Below are 19,378 nucleotides of genomic sequence, written 5' to 3'. Positions count from 1 at the left end.
TTTTCTGCAATTCAGATTTTTACACCTGAAGTATTGGTCTGGTCTATACCAGCAACACTATACGATGATTTATCAAAGCAATACAAGAGCAAGGTCTCTGCTAAATCAGTTGTGAACTCCGAACTTGTCAGAAAATGTGGTATACATGCTCTTTATGTTGAGAAAGTGTCTAGAGCTTCACCATTTAGTTGTATAAATGCTCTTCAGAAAGGTTGAAGTCATAAATTAAATGCTCATCAGTATGTTGCAGTGTAAGCATTCCAGAAAGATGTAATGAACATTAAATTTAATTAAAAAAATAAAATTTAAATCTTATTTCTAGACAAAAAAAAGAGATCATGTACATTTGACAGAGGTAATTCAACTTTAAAGGACTTAGGTATTATTCTTGGCAAATGGATAAGTATCATGTTCAGTGCAAAAAAAGTGAAAATAACATGCTTCTTAATAATATGGAAAATACTGTGTTTCTTCGTAAGTTTATTGTACACTTTCATTCCTACGGGTACATTATTTTCTAATAAGTATTGATGCATTTCAGATTTGATTTAAAAGCAAGCTGCAAAGAAGCGTAGCACCCAACTTGAAGTATAGGAACGGTTATGTAAGAAAAATGTTGAAAAAAGCAAGTTTAAATGAATGACGCAACACAGTATAGTTACTTAAACTACAGAAAAATACAACATAGACTATGCCCATCTTGGAATACTGCTGACTGATGCCAGAAAAGCTGAATGAAGAGACACAGCTGTAAATGGCAATAATTAAAAAAAAAAAAAATCCAATAAAAAATTTATGCCCATATAGAGTACTAAGCTGTTTTGTTTTTTTTTTTTTAATTATCTCATACTAATTTACAGTCTTCTGCCTTCTATTAGTTGTTGCACATTTGATAGGTGAGATCTAACTCTTGCATCAAGCAAGGTAATATTTTTGCTTTTATATCGATAATGCTAAGAGTCCATGGAATGCATGTTGGATTATTGTTATTCTAACAGCACAGCTTTTATGAGTAAAATAATTCTCTTGAGAGAAAATGCTATTCAGCTGATTAAGTGCTTAAACACAGTCTTGCCGGTTGCAAAGCATCACTTACCATCTACAGTTAAGTGTGGTTGGCAGGTTAACTAGATCATTGTCTAGAGACCAAGCGTGTAGTTCTTATCTCTGATATGAGAAATGGGTCTAGAAGACATAAAAGGAAAGTGTTTTTCCTTTTTTTTTTTTCTGTAAATTGTAGTAAGTACTTCTGCATCAGTTCATGTGAAAGTTTCTTCATGAAATATGCAGTGAATTCAGATGTGCTAGTTCTTACCCATTTCTCTTAGCTATGTAATGGGCTTTTAACGATTTTCCTAAAAACATTTTACTGTTGAGAAGGCTTCAGCCATGGACGAAATAGCAGGAATTTTCTCTTTTAAAGCATGAGCGTGTTCTCTCTTCCTCCATGTTGCACAACTTTCAGTTCTGAGCACTGAAACGTACAGGTTAAAACCTGTATTCTTCTTATCTATTTCTTGTGATAAATGTTTTTTTTCTGTAAACTGAATCAAGTATTCTGATTGTGGATGGGCTTTTCTATATTTGAGCAATATTGGTTCTCCCATCTTCCTTACTTTTCAGTAAAACATGTTTTTGTCAGTGGCTTCTTTCATCCTTATGTAGCTTCATACTACTGTATAACCAAGCATTAGTGTGACATTCTTCTTTTTGTCTTTGTCAAATTTCCGCACACAAAAATACCATCTTCCATTAATGGACATGTTAGAAATAGCACAGTGAGAATGGACAAAAGTATACCATGGATGCTTTGGTAACTGCTGCAAAGACTTTTCCTGCTGCAAAGATTCTCTCCTTTTTTGAAAAAAAAAAAAAAAGTAGAAGTTTCCTATTCAGAGTTTGTTTCTATGGTGGTGTGTTCGTTTTTAAACTATCAAAAACATGATATATCAAAATGTATATATTTCCTTCTGATGTAGACATTATTTAAATTTTAGTTTTTAGAAAATTTCAAGCTCAATCTTAAAACCCTGGCCACTGAGTGTAGTCTTGTTCATTAAGTGGAACATTGTAGGAAAGTCAGAGCTGTGCACATCTGTAAACGCCCATCGACCAGTCTTCTACCAGAGGGCAGTTATTGCTCTGTCTTTATTTGCCTACGTGGAGGTGCTTATCGCAGAGCTGACATACATTCATATTAGCAGAATTGGGAAACACTGCTTTCTTTCCCCAGCAGAAGGATTACTGGCCTATTCCACAGCCTGGCTAATCCTTGGTTTAGAAGATTTGCATTCAAAGGGAGGCTGGAAATTTCTACAAGAGAAAACCTACATGTACTCTGTATCCATTTCCTGAAAGAAAGGAGATTAACTTTCAGCACAGAATCACTCTATTCTGCTTCCTTTCACTTGATATCATCCTGAACACACTGTCTGAAGCTTGTCTGTCAAAAATAGAGAGGAGGTAAATTTCAAGTAACTCTTCCCTAATTCTCTTTGGTCATTCTTGTATTCAGTACTGTTAGTGAGGCTACTGTGACATCTAGTGGATGATAAGGGATTTTGGGCAAGATTTAAAAAGGACTTAGAAATCTGAAACGCTGAAATCCAAAAGAATGAAAAGAAAAATCCTACCAAGGAGGGAGCAAAGAACAGAGGGCATCTGGAATGCAGTCCATGGTAAGGTTTTATACCTCTTCTTTCATCTGAAGATATTTGTTGTTTTTCCAAAGGGGCACCACTTTCTGCAACCCTTAGAAACTTTTCAGAAGTGACTACAGCTCTCAATACTGTGGTCTGAACGGGGCTGTGCTACAACTCCCGTGGGCCTTACAGAGAATCAGAGAAGCTTTGGGAGTTTCTGCCTAGATCCAGCATCCATAAACATCCTGCCACTCACCACTGGTTTAGAGGAATCACTACTCCCATATTCTGAGTGGGAAACCTATGCTTTAAGCAGGTCAAAAACTATTGTATATGAGCGTGTGAATAATCCAGACGCACTGCAGCCTTCAGAGGGCCGTCTGTTGAGGGTGGTTCCCCCTGTTTCATGACTGTACTTCTTAATAAAGAATCCCCCTTGTTCTGGGCTCCCTGTTCTATGCAGAGATGTGATCCTGAAGATTGGTTGGTGCATTTGTTCTGTCCACATTGGTCATTGTAGTTTTGTCTGAAGCTTGAACATGAAATGCCTAAGATCCAGCTGTACTCTTTTTCTAAGCTTTGAGTTATGGTGAGCCCATTCAGCCCTTACTGCACTCTCTTCATTATTTTACTCTTTGTTTAAAAGATTCTGAATGTAAGAGGAAAGTAATTAAAGACAATTTACAATTAAGAGCTACTCAGCAAGACAGATGAACAAAAGCAACAGAACAAATCACAGTTTTCAAAGTGTTTTCGGTGGGATACAGTAGGAATACTAACAAATGTTAGCTTTGTTGTTCTGTTAAAGAATAAATGTGGTACTGGACTTTTTCATCGCTCTTCGTTTCTTCATTTATTTTTTTTTCTCTCATGCTGTTGTGTTTAAATTTAAAAATATATCTAGGCTGGTGTTTGAAATTACAGTATCTTCATATCCAAATAAACTTGTCTATCTGATCATAAACTTCTAATTAGAATTTAATATTACCAAGTTTTGTTTGGTGGTGTTTGAGTTCGTAAATCTGGAGGAGACTGAAAGACTTCTTAATTCTACTTACCAAGGGATGAAAAGAACATTAAATCCTTAGTACAGTATGTAATTAATGATGCATGAGTCAGAAAAGAGTTTCATGTGATATTTGGAGTTAAATTTACACTTCCAAAACTGGTAAACAGAAATCTAAGCCAAATCCAACAGTAATACCATTCCTCAAATAAAATTTTAATACTATATGTGTATATGCTTTTCCCTTAATGTAAGATGGCAAGAATCTCATTTTAAAACATTACCCTTAACCTCTTTACTCTGGAAGTTAGTTGCTGAAGTAGCTTTTGCATAGGTTCAAAACCAATGAAAACAGTGGACCCTGGGAGGAATGAGAAAGAACTTATTAGGCGGGGCAAAATTTGTTTGAGATTCAGCAGATAAGTAAGATTCTAGATTAAGGGCACTTTTTGACAGATACCTCTGTGCTGCAGGAGGGATTAGCCATATATAATCTTTAAAATCCTGACAGCATTATGACAGATAAGTCAAATGAAATGAAGGTCTAGTACCATTCCAAAACCTTTAAAAATTATCAGGAGATTCAAATGATGCTTTTTTTTTCCCCCTAACAATTGAACCTGCAGTTTGTCAGATTAATAGCATATAATCCAAAATTGAAACTGGTAAAAATATCTCAAAATATCTAGGCAGTTTGCCTAGCAGTTTGGTAGACTCCTATAACTGGAAAAGGGAAGAGCTCCATCTTTTAAAGCAACAGGGTGGAAAGTACCCCACCTTGTGATAGTGTGCACACTCAGGGTTGCTACAAAACCAGGAGGAAATCGAGACTAATTAGATCTCAGAGGTAGTTCTACATTTTGGAATGCCTTATATATACTTCATTTTCCTCAATAGGAAACTTGGGTTTTGAGAGAGAGGGCTCTAAATGCTGCTTTTTCTTACCAGAGAGGGCAAACTTTGATGCAGCTCTTCCATTCCTAGCATGTCACCAGCCTCAAGCCAAGTACAAAACGTTGTAGTAGGAAACAGCTGCTTTCCAAATCTCTGCAGAGTCATCTGTCGCATAAGCACTGCACAGCCAGAGACAGTGCATCTGCTGACAAATCAGTCTTTCTCTTCAAACCAAAGACGTATCTCAAGGGAAAGTTAGAGATGGTGGTTGTTTTCTTTACCTGGATAAAATGGACTTATGCCAAAGGTCCCTTCAGCCTCTTCAGCAGGTGTCTCAGAAAGTAGTTTCTTTTACTAACATCTTATGGATGCACATAAGATTTCTTTTTCAGAAATGTTAGCAGCGCTTAGTGGAGGTCATTCTTCAAATAAAGCAAAGGCTGTGTAGCAATCTAGATTTGCTTTAATAGAACAGATAAAGTTGGATCTTCCCCAGTTAGGGTCTCAGGTATTACACAAGAACTTCTGTTGCCAGCAGTATTTTGAAAACTCAGTAGACTGTATACCAAAGTCAGATCTTGACACAATTTGACATTGAAATATCAATGAGAAAAAGTGTTTCATAACTGGTCTTTGGGTGACATGAAGGCTGATGCTGAAATACAGTGTCAAGCTTCTGTAATCCGGTTGAAAGTAATTTTGAATGAATAATAATTTTTTTTTTTAATTTTGACAAAGTATTATCTGAAAGTTCCCAACCAGTTTTTCAAGCTGAGGTCAAAGTACTTGCTGTCTCCTGGAGAAAGCCATCTTCTTGACTGACCTCTGCCAAAAGGAGAAATTGGTCATGCTGGATTTGAAATTGCTTTCACTTCATTTCTGATGACTCTGTTCTGTGCGTGTGTATGTGCCTATCTACACTAGTCATATATATATATATAAAAATAGGCATTTTAATATAGATATGAATTAACTATATTATTTAGATGACCAATAATATTTCATATGGAATATACACTTGGCAATATGCTTTTCATTAGCAATCAACACTAATGTAAGTGGTATATGAAGTAATTTTTTGATGGAGACTTTCAGGAAGAGTCTTTTATATACCCATCACATTCTGAATTTTAAGAAAAATAAAAGAGATATTTTAATATACATATGTCTTCGTTACAGACTAAGCTGATTTTCTGTCCTTTAGCAGTGAAATTTGATTTTTAATATTATGTCTTTAATATGCTTGTGATATTTCAGAGGCACAGATTACTGTTGATTGAGTCTTTATGTAACATCTTTCCTAATACTGATGCAAAGTGGTGTACCTAATGATTTCTTCCCAAAATTATTTGCCATAAAGGAGATGAGAAAACAGTGGGATAATTTCAGAAGTGTTCAGCTGCATAATATATGAGTATGTAGTAACATTATGTTGAAGAGATGCTGCTATCCTGTACATTCAAAACATAACACAGAAGCACACATCATTCTGTTCTGTGTTCACTAGTTTATATACTAAGTCAAAGCAACATAGTCATATTTTTTTCCAGATAATTTTCAACTTATTTTTCCCTGATCAAATTATAATTAATGTTCTATGTTTTACTCTCCCTTCCTTATCCCTTTTTCTTTTACTTAGTTGATTTCTGAATGTTTCCCTTTATTCCTGTGATCTTTTCTTCATAGCGGCACTGTCTCGGTGAAGCTTTGCATAAATCTATCAGCAATGTAAGTGATTTGCACTTACAGCTTGTAAGCAGGGCATGCTGGCACTAATAAATCTGCCTATCATGTAGTACTGCTTTAGAGCTTTAGCCTATGAAATAAAATTCTTGGTACATTTGAAAGGAGAACGTTTGCCGCTACTTATCAAAAGCTTGTGTACTGCATCCATTCATCTGTGTAAATGTGTGTGTCACTGGACATCAAACACTACATCCATGGTCATAAAATAAGCAGCATTTTTATGTCGTTGTTCAAGCAAGCAAGCTTGTGGGCAGTGCAAATGTGTATTGCAGAGCTTTCTACAAAGCATGAGATTGGTGCTGTATTATAATTTGCAGTTTTGCAGTGCAAGTCATACCAATATTTTTAATATGATAAAAACTTTGGATAAAAGTATTGAAAGTTCAGAGAATAGTGTTTAGAGCTGTTTTCTTTTGAAAAATACAGGAGTGTATAGAAGGGGTGCTCCAAAGACAAGGGATGCTCCTTTGTAAAAGGGAGGCTCTAATGTTTTTAAAAATGTGCTCTTAGGGATATCAGTATATGTACTGAATAATCAAAATAATGTTTAAAATTATGTACTCTTCTAAAAATAACTGTCAGATTTTTAATAGTTGACATACTTTCAACAACAACAACAAAAAATCTTATTAGAAGAGCAGACTAATCTGACTTAGTTGTTAAAATAATTTAATCCTTATTGTCCTTTATATTCTGTCTAGTTTGTTGATGCCAATAGGCATCTCCAGACATTGACTCATTTCAGGCTGTGGTTTTGCAGTCACTTTAATCTGGTAGAGGTGTGAACTGCTCTTGAGAAGGTATTCCTGATCTTTTCTAAGGTGGCTTCCTGGCCAGATCTCAGACTTTCTTGGTCATCTCAGTTAAAATGTTTTCTGTATTTCCAAGAAAGAAATGAAAAGAAAACTGTTTTGCCCTTGGCCCATGCTAAAAATGTTAATAAATTATATACTGAGAATTATCAGAATTTGGAGCAGGAACTTAAGAAAGAGAGATTTAGCTTCAAGCCAAAAATATTTTTTTAATATCATCTTAATAAAAATTTGGCTTAGATAATATAGATGACTCCATTTGAATGTTATCATAAAAGGCTTTTTAGAGTACGATAATTAAATTACCTGAGGTGTTGCAGGACTGCCCCTAGAACTGTACCTCCTGATGGCCGTGATGAACGGGACAGGGCAATAGTGAGAAACCTGAGTGAGGGACAGAAACGTGGAGGAAGAAGACAATAGCACGTTACAATACCAGATGATGATACACAGATGAAAATTCAGAGCTGGCTTTGCTGGCAGTGGCATGGTGCAAACTGACCACATCAGTGGATGCGTTTCTAGAGTTGAAGGGAAAGAATACAATTTGTGGTTGCATTACTGGCTTGTCTCACCAGCATGGCAGCCCTGGCCATGGTATGCTGAAAGGGATTGGCCAAAAAGTTCTGGGGCTTCTGAGGAAATTAGAACTCCGCAATAGAGAGGGGAGGTTTTGTATAGATAAGTAATTGCTTTAAAGATAGGTATTAAATATAGTGTTACCACAGTGAAGGTAGATTATCAGTGGAGTTACGCTGATATTCAACGTGGTTTGCTTTGCAGATTGTTTATGCATAAGTAAGGTGGGAAAGTTTGCAGCTTATAAAAAGTTATTCAGGATGGGAAGGACAAAGTCTGGCTGAAGAACTCTAGAATAGCTGTAAAAAGCCAAGGGACTTGGCAATAAATGGCAGATGAAATTCAGTATAGATAAATACAAAGTGATACACAAGGAAAAAAACAAATTCTAACTTTTTATATAAAATTATGAACCTTACCTTGACAAGTAGACAGTAGATTTGGGGATTATGATACATAATTCCACAAAAACATCACCTCAGTGCTCAGTAGCAGTCACAACAAAAAATAAAACATTAGGAATAAAGAAGGGAAACAGAGAACATAACATGTAAAACCATGCCACTATATAAAATCAGAGTTTATTCTAATTTTAAATACATCATGCTGTTTTGGTCTCCTGATCTTAAAAAGAAACAGTAGGAAAGGATCAAAAGCAGAAATGTGATGATAGATATGAAGTAGCTTTCATACAAGGATTGACTCATTAAGCAAAAACTAGTTAGTTTGGAAAAGACTGTAAGGAGGGGTATGATGGAGATCTACAGAAACGTGAGAAGAATAGAGTAAATGAAAAGGGAAGTTACTTTGACTCCTTTCCATTACATGGCCGTTTCTATTGGCATGTCTCTTAAAGATCTGGAACTTGCCACAGGATATTGTGGATAATAAAAGTTTGCATGGTTTTACTTAATGGACCTTTCTTCCATGAATTTCCTAAAAAATAGGTCTTCTGGTTTAAGAAAGATTGGAGGGTGCTGGTAGACTTTGGAGTCAAGATCCCTATATACATGCCTTGGCCTTGTCTTTTTCCCTGAGTGACCAAGGTTGGCCATTTCTAGAGGCAGAACAGAAGACTAGACAAACTTTTGGTCTGACGTTGAGCAATTTGTATGTGACATTTATATTTAATGTAAAAAGGTTTTACATGTATAGTTCAGATTACAGAATGTAGCATAGGCCTTCACTATACTCCTTCCATTGTAGCTAATTTTCTTCAAAAGCATCTGAGGAAAAATACTCTTGATACAGTATCCATAGAAGGTAGAGTATATATGCCCAAACACAGACCTGATGACTTTGAAATGCAACAAGCCATGGTCATTTCATCCAAATTAATTTGCGTGTTTTGTTTTAGCGCTGATTTTACTTTCAAGGTAGCTTTTTAATTTAAAATCTGCTTAAGCTGTGTCCTTCTGAAAAAAACCCACATGTTCAAAAATAACGTTCATGCTGCAAGTTGTCCTTGGTATGCTGCTATTAATTTTTTGTTAAGTGGTGGGTTTTAATGTTCTGTAAATCAATAAATTGATGTGCAATGTCATTACTAATTTGTCATAATTAATTTTAAGTCATGCTGAATCAAATGACACTATCTGACTTTAATTTATAATTTAATTTTATGTAATGCTCTGGGGCTTGAAAAACATCCTTACTTATTCAAATTCTTTGTGACATGGCAATTTTATTTTTCCTTCCTTTGAGTCACTACAGTGAAATTCTTTTTTTTGGTTAAATCTCGTTTCCAGAATTGGAGGATATGTGTCTCTTGATTGGCTCTAAAGGGAATGCATGTTTAGTAATTTCAGTCTGAAAAGGTGCTACCTGATGTGAAGAACAAAGTATAACAGTATCATAAAAAGAAAATGGGACTTTTTCAAGGAGTACAGTGTACTCTAATATATTAAAATGCTTGTTGGCTGAAAAGCATCATTTATAAAATCAGATATTTCTACCTGAAATGAGTATTTGTGACTCAAATTGCTTAGATAGACAATAAATCTTGAAAACGAGCAGAAAAATCACTCTCATAGTATTTCTGAGCTAACAAAAAAAAATTAAAAGGATGAGGGGGAATCCATCAAGTGTAATATTTTATTTGTGATGTAGAGTGGTATGCTACCATTTCTTTTTAAATGAGAAAATTACCAGTATGATAGGACCATATCCTATCAAAAGATACAAAAATTAATCAATCACAAGCTATCCTCCCCTATCAACTGCAGGATTTTCCTTACAGAATTACATAATGTTCCCCTGAAGAAAAGATTATTTTAACAATCACATGTTTGATTTCAGACTTTGATAGTGTCATTTTTATTGATCTTTATACAAAACCTAGAAGTAAATTTTGATAATTTGGCCATGAAAAATTGTATTATAGGTAGTGCTGTAGTATGAACTGACAGATGTGATAACCCTTACAAAACTATTTAAATGTAATTACTATATCTCTGAGATATAATACTAACAACAAATTCAGTAGATGGATGACATTGCTTGTCTTTCTTTTAGTTAATGTTCTGGCTTTAAAATATCAAATGTTTTTTTTTTCTTTTGAATTTTTTTTTTTCAGAGTTGATGTTACTATTAATGACTAATGGATATTTGCTGTTGTGTTGTGGGTTAGATCTCCTTACTGAAGCAGAATCTGGAGATGCAGCTTTCCCAGTCACAGAGCTCTTTGCAACAGCTACAAGCCCAGTTCAGTCAGGAGCGACAGAGGCTGACTCAGGAGATCCAGGAATTAGAAGAGGAGCATCAGCAAAGGCATAAGTCACTTCAGGAAGCCCACATCCTTGCCTTTCAAAACATGGAAGAAACAAAAGAGCAAGAACAAAAGGCATGTTCACATGGATATTCTGAATTATGTACAGAATGTTGCCATTTTTGCAATTAATGTCCACAGTTGGAATTAGTAAAGAAAAGTATCTCCATAACTACTAATTTTTTTTTCAGCTGATGTCTTATAGTAACATTTTTATCCAGTTAAATCTGATTAAGACATATTGAAAATCATCTCTAATACTGGCATGGTTTCATGTCTTGCTTTATACTATAGCAGTATATGCATACATATATATAGGTATATATAAAATTATTATCAACACACACATTTCTTTACAGTGGTTTGACATTGTTATCTGTAACATTATATTCTAGTTTTGATTTGGAATGGGTTCCTCTGTGTTATCCATTATAGTTACCTAATTTCACATGTGTTTTCTGAAATTTCCTGTCAATTGAGTCCTTTTGTAATGTATTTTATATTTTCATTATGTTAAAAATGGTGTAAACTACGTTCTGCAACTTGCAAGATAGTTTTCACATCCAGAACAATGTCACACTCAAGATATTTTTTTAAAACCTTGACAAAACCAGCTTTAAAATTGAAATTTTGGCAATGCATGGTACTTAATAGGGTGTGTGTCTTAAGGTTTCTTTAGAGTTCAGATCTAGAGTATGCCTTTGCAATGAGTTTTCTCATTATCCCCACTTAATATGCTTTGGTTCACATCATAGACTGGTCTTGGAGCACACAAAGTGTGCTGCCCATTGTAGTCGAAGAGCAGGTTCGGGATCATCTAAGGAACCTGAAGGTGCACAAGTCCATGGGTCCTGATGAGATCCATCCGCGGGTCCTGAGGGAACTGGCGGATGAAGTTGCCAAGCCACTGGCCATCATATTTGAGAAGTCGTGGCGGTCTGGTGAGGTCCCCGATGACTGGAAGAGGGGGAACATAACCCCAATTTTTAAAAAGGGGTATAAGGAAGACCCAGGTAACTACAGGCTGGTCAGCCTCACCTCTGTGCCTGGCAAGGTCATGGAGCAGATTCTCCTGGAAACCATGCTAAGGCACATGGAGAGCAAGGAGGTGGTTGGTGACAGCCAACATGGCTTCACCAAGGGCAGATCGTGCCTGACCAATTTGGTGGCCTTCTATGACGGGGTGACGGCATCGGTGGACAAGGGACGAGCAACTGACATCATCTATCTGGACATGTGCAAAGCTTTTGACACTGTCCCGCACGACATCCTTCTCTCTAAACTAGAGAGACATGGGTTTGATGGACGGACCACTCGGTGGATAAGGAGTTGGCTGGATGGCCGCACTCAGAGAGTGGTGGTCAACGGCTCAATGTCCATGTGGAGACCAGTCACGAGTGGCATTCCTCAGGGGTCCATGTTGGGCCTGGCCCTGTTCAACATCTTTGTCGGCGACATGGACAGTGGGATAGAGTGCACCCTCAGCAAGTTCGCCGACGACACCAAGTTGTGTGGTGCCGTCGACACGCTGGAAGGGAGGGATGCCATCCAGAGGGACCTTGACAGGCTGGAGAGGTGGGCCCGTGCCAACCTCATGAAGTTCAACCAGGCCAAGTGCAAGGTCCTGCACCTGGGTCATGGCAATCCCAGGCACAAATACTGGCTGGGCGGGGAATGGATTGAGAGCAGCCCTGAGGAGAAGGACTTGGGAGTGCTGGTGGATGAGAAGCTCAACATGAGCAGGCAATGCGCCCTTGCAGCCCAGAAGGCCAACCGCATCCTGGGCTGCATCAAGAGAAGCGTGGCCAGCAGGTCGAGGGAGGTGATTCTTCCCCTCTACTCTGCCCTGGTGAGACCCCACCTGGAGTACTGTGTCCAGTTCTGGAGCCCCCAGCACAAGAAGGACATGGACCAGTTGGAGAAGGTCCAGAGGAGGGCCACGAAGATGATAAAAGGGCTGGAGCACCTCTCTTATGAGGACAGGCTGAGAGAGTTGGGGCTGTTCAGCCTGGAGAAGAGGAGGCTCCGGGGAGACCTGATAGCGGTCTTCCAGTACCTCAAGGGGGCCTACAAGAAAGATGGTGAGAGGCTGTTTAGTAGGGCCTGTTGCGATAGGACGAGAGGTAATGGTTTTAAAATAGAGGGGGGTAGATTTAGATTAGAAATTAGGAAAAATTTTTTTACGATGCGAGTTATAGAACACTGGACCAGGTTGCCCAGAAAGGTGGTGGAGGCCCCATCCCTGGAAACGTTCAAGGCCAGGCTGGATGAGGCTCTGAGCAACCTGATTTAGTTGGAGATGTCCCTGCTCCTTGCAGGGGGGTTGGACTAGATGACCTTTGAAGGTCCCTTCCAACCCTAACCATTCTATGATTCTATGATTCTATGAAAGTGGATTCCTTTTGTTCAAAATGAAACTAGAAGATGTGCACCAAGAACATTATGCTTCACACACTTCAATAGGGAATAAAATGGTGGTGTTTTTTTCTTTTCCAATGGTGAGCAGAACGGGGGTTTTGTGCCCTTAATCTTAATAACCATCAGCCACTGAAAAGAAATAATATAGGATAACTTTGTAAGAGAAGAAAATATGAGGAATATTACTGCATTTTTAATAATTTTTAGAGTATGCCAGTGCCTGCTTTTTGTTGTCAGTTTTTTGTTGTTTAATATGTTATAAATTCCCTAAGCTGATATAGAATAAATTTTGTCAATTTGGATTTCATAGGAATTAGAAGAACGTTTACAACAGAAGCACTCGGAAGAACTTCAGGCACTGAAAGAAACGCATAAACAAGCCATGGAAGGTTTCAAATTGGAGATGGAACAGGAACTTCAGACTCTGCGATTTGAGCTGGAGGATGAAGGAAAAGCTATGTTAGGTATACTATTTTTGTATCTGCAAGTCGGTACATGTGTGTGCATATTATAGCACTGAAGTGTATCTCAGAGTCGTTCAGTGTTGACCTAATTGTTCCTCTTAAAATCATTATAAGCTTTAACACATAAGCCCAAACTGTTCGCTTTTGAAAATCTCACCCTTAAAATTTGTTGAAAGAGCAAGCGACCAGATTTCATGATGGAGAATATTTCAGAAAGTAACAGGAATGGACTGACAGAACAATTGTTTAGTTGATGGTAAACAGTGTGTGTTAGGTCAGCAGCAGTACTTTACAGAGCTGGATTGTTAATTAATACAAACATTTGCAAAATAAACTTTTCTTTTTGTTCACGGTAACTAGCTTCTTTGCGCTCAGAGCTAAATCATCAACATGCAGCAGCAATTGACCAGCTAAGGCACAACCATCAACAAGAACTGGTAGCTGCCAAAATGGAGCTTGAAAGAAGCATAGAACTCGGCAGGCGACAGGTAGGTGGCACTGCTGGCAACTGACTGTAAAACGGGATAATCGGAATTCCTCTTCTCTCAGCTGAATGCAAGAACTGTTGTGAACAAGCAACAAACACGTAATCCTTCCAGGTCAGCCAGCACCAACAGATAAGGCATCCCTACCAGTTTACCTAAACCTCCTTGCTTAGCTTTTTCTTCCTTCAACAAACTCCATTCGAAGCCTAGTAAAGGCTCCCGTATCAAGCAGTTTCCTCTCAGAACTGTGTGGCTGTCTGGGAGCACACTGGCTTGCTGTGGGAGGAAAGTGTGATTCTTGCAGAATTCTACTCGTTCTTAGCTGCCAACAGGACTTAAAAGAGGAAAAAGCTGTTTCTCTCCAAAGCCTAAGTGATATGGCGACAAAGTGGTTGCTTAAAACCAAATGATTGCTTCAAACTTAAGAGATAGCTTAGTATCTTTTTTTTTTTTTCTTTTGGCTCCAATTTTTCAGGAGATAAATTGGAAAAGATAAATTAGCATCTAAAGAAAGCAGAGAAGATGATGTAACAGCTTGCAACTGTTTCTTAAAAAAAAACACACCCAAAACAGAACCAAAAAAAACCAAAACAAACTCCCAAAGCCATGGACTACCTTTGCTTTCAGCAGCAAACTGATTCATTCACTTTTATGTTTCATTTTTCACTTCATGCACAAAGCAGTTTTTCCAGTAGTAACTAAAAATTCAAAGCTCCTACTAAAAAGAAGCCAGACTCCTGGAAATAAGAAGACCAGAAAATTACGTCTTTATTTGCCTATATCAATAGACTTCTCAGAATTGATTTACTGATACTCCAGCACCGAAGAGGTGCAGTGGTTTTAGAAATACATTAACAGAGGAAACAGGTATAGTTGGATATAGCGTGTACAGAAAAACAGAGGCAGTCAAAGATGAACCCTTCTTTTTCTCTTCCTTGCTGGTTTAAAAGTGTGAGCACTAAAGGCAAAAATGTGTTGCTGTCAGCAGTGAACAAAAATACACAGGATTTAGAAGGATGTAGTTTCAGTGGCGTTTCAAATACTTTGAAATACCTGCTGCTTTTCTATCTGCGGAAACTGTAAGAAGTGAAATAGATGAAAATGGAAAGCTTGGAAAAAGGTTGATTTTATTACAGACTTTTTCTAGACTGAGGAGAATCATTATCAAAACCATTGGGATGGGTTCCAGATGAGTTTCCCAGATGTTAACTTCATTGGAATTTCTTATGCAAAAATAATTACTTTTCTTGATTTATCAGACACAATATAAATATTATATAAACTATTTAGCATATATTCTGCTGTGAGATATTTATGACCCTTATATTTATGTATATGTAAGGTAGGAGACTTCTGAATCTGTTCATTGGTGCAGGGCATACATCTTGAGCTATTTCATCTCAGCCCCCTCAGTATGGGGCTGTAAAGGGAAAACCAGTTTTTCTGTATCGTATGTTGAAGTAGAAAATGCGAAATGCCCGGGCCCCTGGTCCTTGGCACTATCTGTTGTTTTGTTCAGTATGTGGGCAAAAGAAAAATGTGATGAGCTACATAAACTTTAACAGGCAATGACAATACAGGTTTTAAATTTTGTCGCAATGGAAGTTGTTTGTTACATAAGTTTTATTCTTTGTACTTGTACACAATAAAAAAAACCCTCAGTTTTAATTACAATTTGTATCAGCATCAAAAACTGGAAAAATTGTCTATTGAATGGAAAATTCTGCTCAGCTCTTATCTTCCAAAAGCAAGTATTGTGCTTCTGAGAGACAAGTCTGTTTAAAATATTTTTTTGGGCTGCTACTTATATCGTAGGAGAAAGAATTTTTATGCCGAATATCAGATCTACAAGATGAACTGAGACACCGAGACCATCATATAGCTGAACTGGACAAAGAGATTCTGCATCTTCATGAAAATATAAGTGCATTGACCAAGGAATTAGAGTTTAAAGGGAAAGAAGTTCTTAGAATACGCAGTGAATCCAACCAACAGATCAGGTATGAATTTTTCCACTCTAAACTCAAATATATACTTTTTTATTTATTCCTTTATTTAAGAAATTTTACCATTTGCAGCTTTTAATTTATCCTCTCATCAAGTGATATATATAATTTAGTCATCTTTAGAAAAAGCTATGCCTGTTAGTAGTAAAGTTAGTGAATATTACTATACAATTAAGCTGCATTTCAGTGATACATTTTGGCATATTTTAGTAACAGCCTGCTCAAGTATTGGTTTTATTTTGGTTTTTTTTTTGTTTTTTTTTTCTTTTTAAATTCATTATGTTTATTTATTTAAAAAAGCATTAAAGGAGATGTGTTTTCTATGAAATAAGCTAGAAGATTGGAGGACAGTAAGTAGTGGGTTTTGATGAATCAGTAATTCCTTCTGTGTTGTCTGATATTGTGTAAAAGCCATTAGAAGAATGGCAGAAAATCATGATGAACAAACAAGTCTGATTTTAGAATAACTCTTTTTTTAACAAAAAAAAAAAAAAATTAAACAGGATGCATGAGCAAGATTTAAGCAAGAAACATGAGAAAGAGCTGGATGTCTTGACAGCAGATCACATCAGAGAGAAACAAAGCATGCTGGCAGATTTTAATAAGACCCAAGAGCTGCTCAAGGAAATTAATTCAGCTTTACAAATTTCGTAAGTTTTGTTGCATTAAAAAAGTTTGTATGTAGCTGCATTTGAGTGAATAGTTTATTCTGGTGTCCGTAAGTTGCTGAAGATATTCAGAGATGCAGATGGGCAAAACACTCAATCAAGTATGGGGCCTAACCTTGCATTCTTTAGGCAACACAATTCTATAAGCTTTAGGGGAATTTAGTGAGATAAATGGTTAGTGAGTTGAGGCTGAAAAATTTCAAGTAGGAAAGATATTAAATCTGTGCAGTTCTTAGGAAATTAGAGAAAACTGTATTGCAGATTTTTTTTCTCAAACATTAATATATCTTTTTGGAGAACACAAGAGTTTCTTCAACAAGTTTATAAACAGTACAATATTAGCTATTAAGAAGTCTGATTATAGCACGAGTGATGCAAACATTCTCAGGTTTGCTAACATAAGGCAAATAAGTGTCTGAAATTGATTATATAAGCATAACAATAACAGAATACTTGGAGTGCCTGGGGTTGGACCACCTCTGGGCAGAAGTAGTGTCGCAGTGTGTCATCTAGCTGGTACTTTCCTCTCTTCCACATCCTTCATTCTTTGTGATGTAATCCATTTGGTCAGAGTTTCTGGATGAGGTTTCATAGCCCATTGAGGGCTTCCTGACACAAAGTTGTCACTGAGGGATTTGTATTTGCAGCACAAAATATTTATGGCAGAAAAAATAATTGGTTCTAAGTATATGATAGAAAACTGTTTAAAGTAAATGTCAATTAAAAATGGACAATAAAGCCCAAATGCATTTAATTCTTTCTTGGTAATAAGCACTCAGAAATAAGATGGATATTAAATTCTAGTTCTTTCTCTCTTGTAGTCATCCACACGCACACTCACGTGCCCTGATAAATGTGGTAACTTGCAGTTCAGTAAGTTAGCTGTAAACTGCCTCCTCTTTACTGCATTTATCTTGTATGAGAAACATGGCTATGATCAGCCACCAGAACTAGGTTTTGGAACTGTTTACCCTAACTTCTTCCCCCATGAAGTTGTTTTTCAGTGTCCTGAAGTTTTCCAAATTTAGTTGGTTCCCTGCTCCTTGTTCTTGCAAAACTTAGAGCTGCGAGGAAGCAGCCTCTGGCCTAAAGACATCAAACTTTATCCGAGGTGCCCTGACATGGCTTTCAGTGCGTTCTCTCTCTCTACTTACACTGACAGCAAGGTGCTGTCAAAAGAGGAAACTATGTAAAAAACCACCAAAAGAGTTTTCTTAAGTACCTGTTTCCACGTTCGGCCTCACCTAAAGCATGCCCTTGTGAATGTTTATGAAACAGAGGATCTGTCTTACAGTAATTGAGGCTGGATATCATTAATTAGACTCTACAGATAGTGTCTTTAAATTACATATTATCTTTTGGAAACAAACAAAAAAAAACCAGTTCTCTGAAATATCTGAAAATAAAATGACAGCTGTGCATAACTAGATACTATACTCTGGGGATCTGTATACAATAGCTTAACCCAGCATAAAATGTATACACAAAAATTAAGCCAGCTGAGCATATTTCTGTTCTGCTGAGTCAAATACCTTTTCTGCAAATAAAAACAGTTATGTTGTTCACATTCATAATGTTTTATGTAAATACATTATATAATCTCCTCAGATTATGGTTATAAATATAATTTAATATGAACTGTTTTTTCAGATGCAACTCAAAAGTAACAATGACAGAGCTGCTTCTGAAGGGAAAATATTTATCCTAAAGTGAGACATTATGTCTACTTCCAGGTGTCTTGTGGAATTAAGTTTGAGCTGACTTAGACACCTAAAATTCATAGATTTTTCTCAGGGTTTGTTTGGGATTTTAAGTTTCTTTCCTTTTTCATTAAGTTTGATAAATGTCCTGAATCTGTTCTGGAACTTGGTTCACTAATCTACATGAGGGCTGAATATGTGAGACAAGGATTTTAGTAGTTTCCTTTGGAACAATGTTTAGCATCACGAGCATTGTATTTATGTTTCAAAGAGACACAGTCATTTGAAATTGTTGTGTCTTAAAAACTAGTTCTTTAAGAAGAAACAAGGATATTTATGCAGTTACTTGCACAATTCCTCTCTCAGTTGGCTTATTTCACTTCTCTCCTTTAATGCTTTCCCACCAGGCATTTCAAATTTCCTCCTATTTTTTTCAAATGTTTATCAATTGTTACATTTCTCTTAATCCAGATATCCTAATATCCAAGTCTTATTGCTTTTCTTTTGCAGCTTATTCCTTTATTTCATCTCTAATCGTACTAAGTTGCTTTTGTGGAGAGGAATTAGTTACCTATTAGTCTTCACTGTTCTTGGATATCTTTGTCCCAGTATGTTCCACATGAACTGAGGAAGACGGTGCCAGCCTTGTCTGTCTATCCAGTTTCTCCAGTATGACAAGCATGCATCTTTATTCAGAGTAGTCATCTATAAAAAGAAAAAAACTATACTGTTTGTTTGCCTCAGCAAGAAAGTGAATTGCCAGCTTTTAAAATTTACATTAATATTAAATATAATGCCATCTAGTCCCTACATTTTACATAAGAATCAATCTTAGTTATATCTTCTGTAGTTCTCCTGTTCATGTTATGGTTTTGAATGCCTTATTTTCAGTCAAACTTCCAAGAAGCCTTTTTTCAAGCACCTAGTACTGCATGCACAAGAGAGATGTTAAGTTTTTAGAATTTTTCTCAGATTATTAGTTACTGGAGCAAAGGTTGTGGTTACGGTTGATTTTTTTTTTTTAACTAGCTAAAGCTGAATGAGAACATAGAAATTAATTTACTTCAAGGTGATAAGAAGGTCATCTTCTGTTTTCACTCCCTGAACTCTCTTTTGTACTAATCAAAGATGTGATTATTCATTCATCATTTAATACTGGATCAGGCTAAAGGGGGTATTCTTCTTTCCTAT

At 36.6% G+C, this 19,378-nt stretch overlaps 1 protein-coding gene across 2 annotated transcripts in view; it reads left to right on the top strand.

Annotated features, from left to right (window-relative positions):
- FAM184A (family with sequence similarity 184 member A) overlaps positions 1 to 19,378 on the top strand; it is an 81,727-nt gene that overhangs the window by 54,167 nt on the left and 8,182 nt on the right. Inside the window, exons 10-15 of one of the 2 annotated variants that reach the window (XM_086745148.1) lie at positions 6,229 to 6,270; positions 10,309 to 10,521; positions 13,175 to 13,328; positions 13,689 to 13,816; positions 15,629 to 15,813; positions 16,323 to 16,469. In XM_086745148.1, coding sequence (XP_086601274.1) covers positions 6,229 to 6,270; positions 10,309 to 10,521; positions 13,175 to 13,328; positions 13,689 to 13,816; positions 15,629 to 15,813; positions 16,323 to 16,469 — 869 coding nt within the window. The remainder of the gene's footprint in view (positions 1 to 6,228; positions 6,271 to 10,308; positions 10,522 to 13,174; positions 13,329 to 13,688; positions 13,817 to 15,628; positions 15,814 to 16,322; positions 16,470 to 19,378) is intronic. The other variant, XM_086745150.1, reaches the window with a different exon arrangement.

This window comes from Chlamydotis macqueenii, chromosome 3, assembly GCF_036417535.1.
Source record: "Chlamydotis macqueenii isolate bChlMac1 chromosome 3, bChlMac1.mat, whole genome shotgun sequence".
NCBI classification, from domain to species: domain Eukaryota; kingdom Metazoa; phylum Chordata; class Aves; order Otidiformes; family Otididae; genus Chlamydotis; species Chlamydotis macqueenii.
The sequence above is the reverse complement of the archived record's forward strand: the minus strand, read 5'-3'. Positions and strand labels throughout refer to the sequence as shown.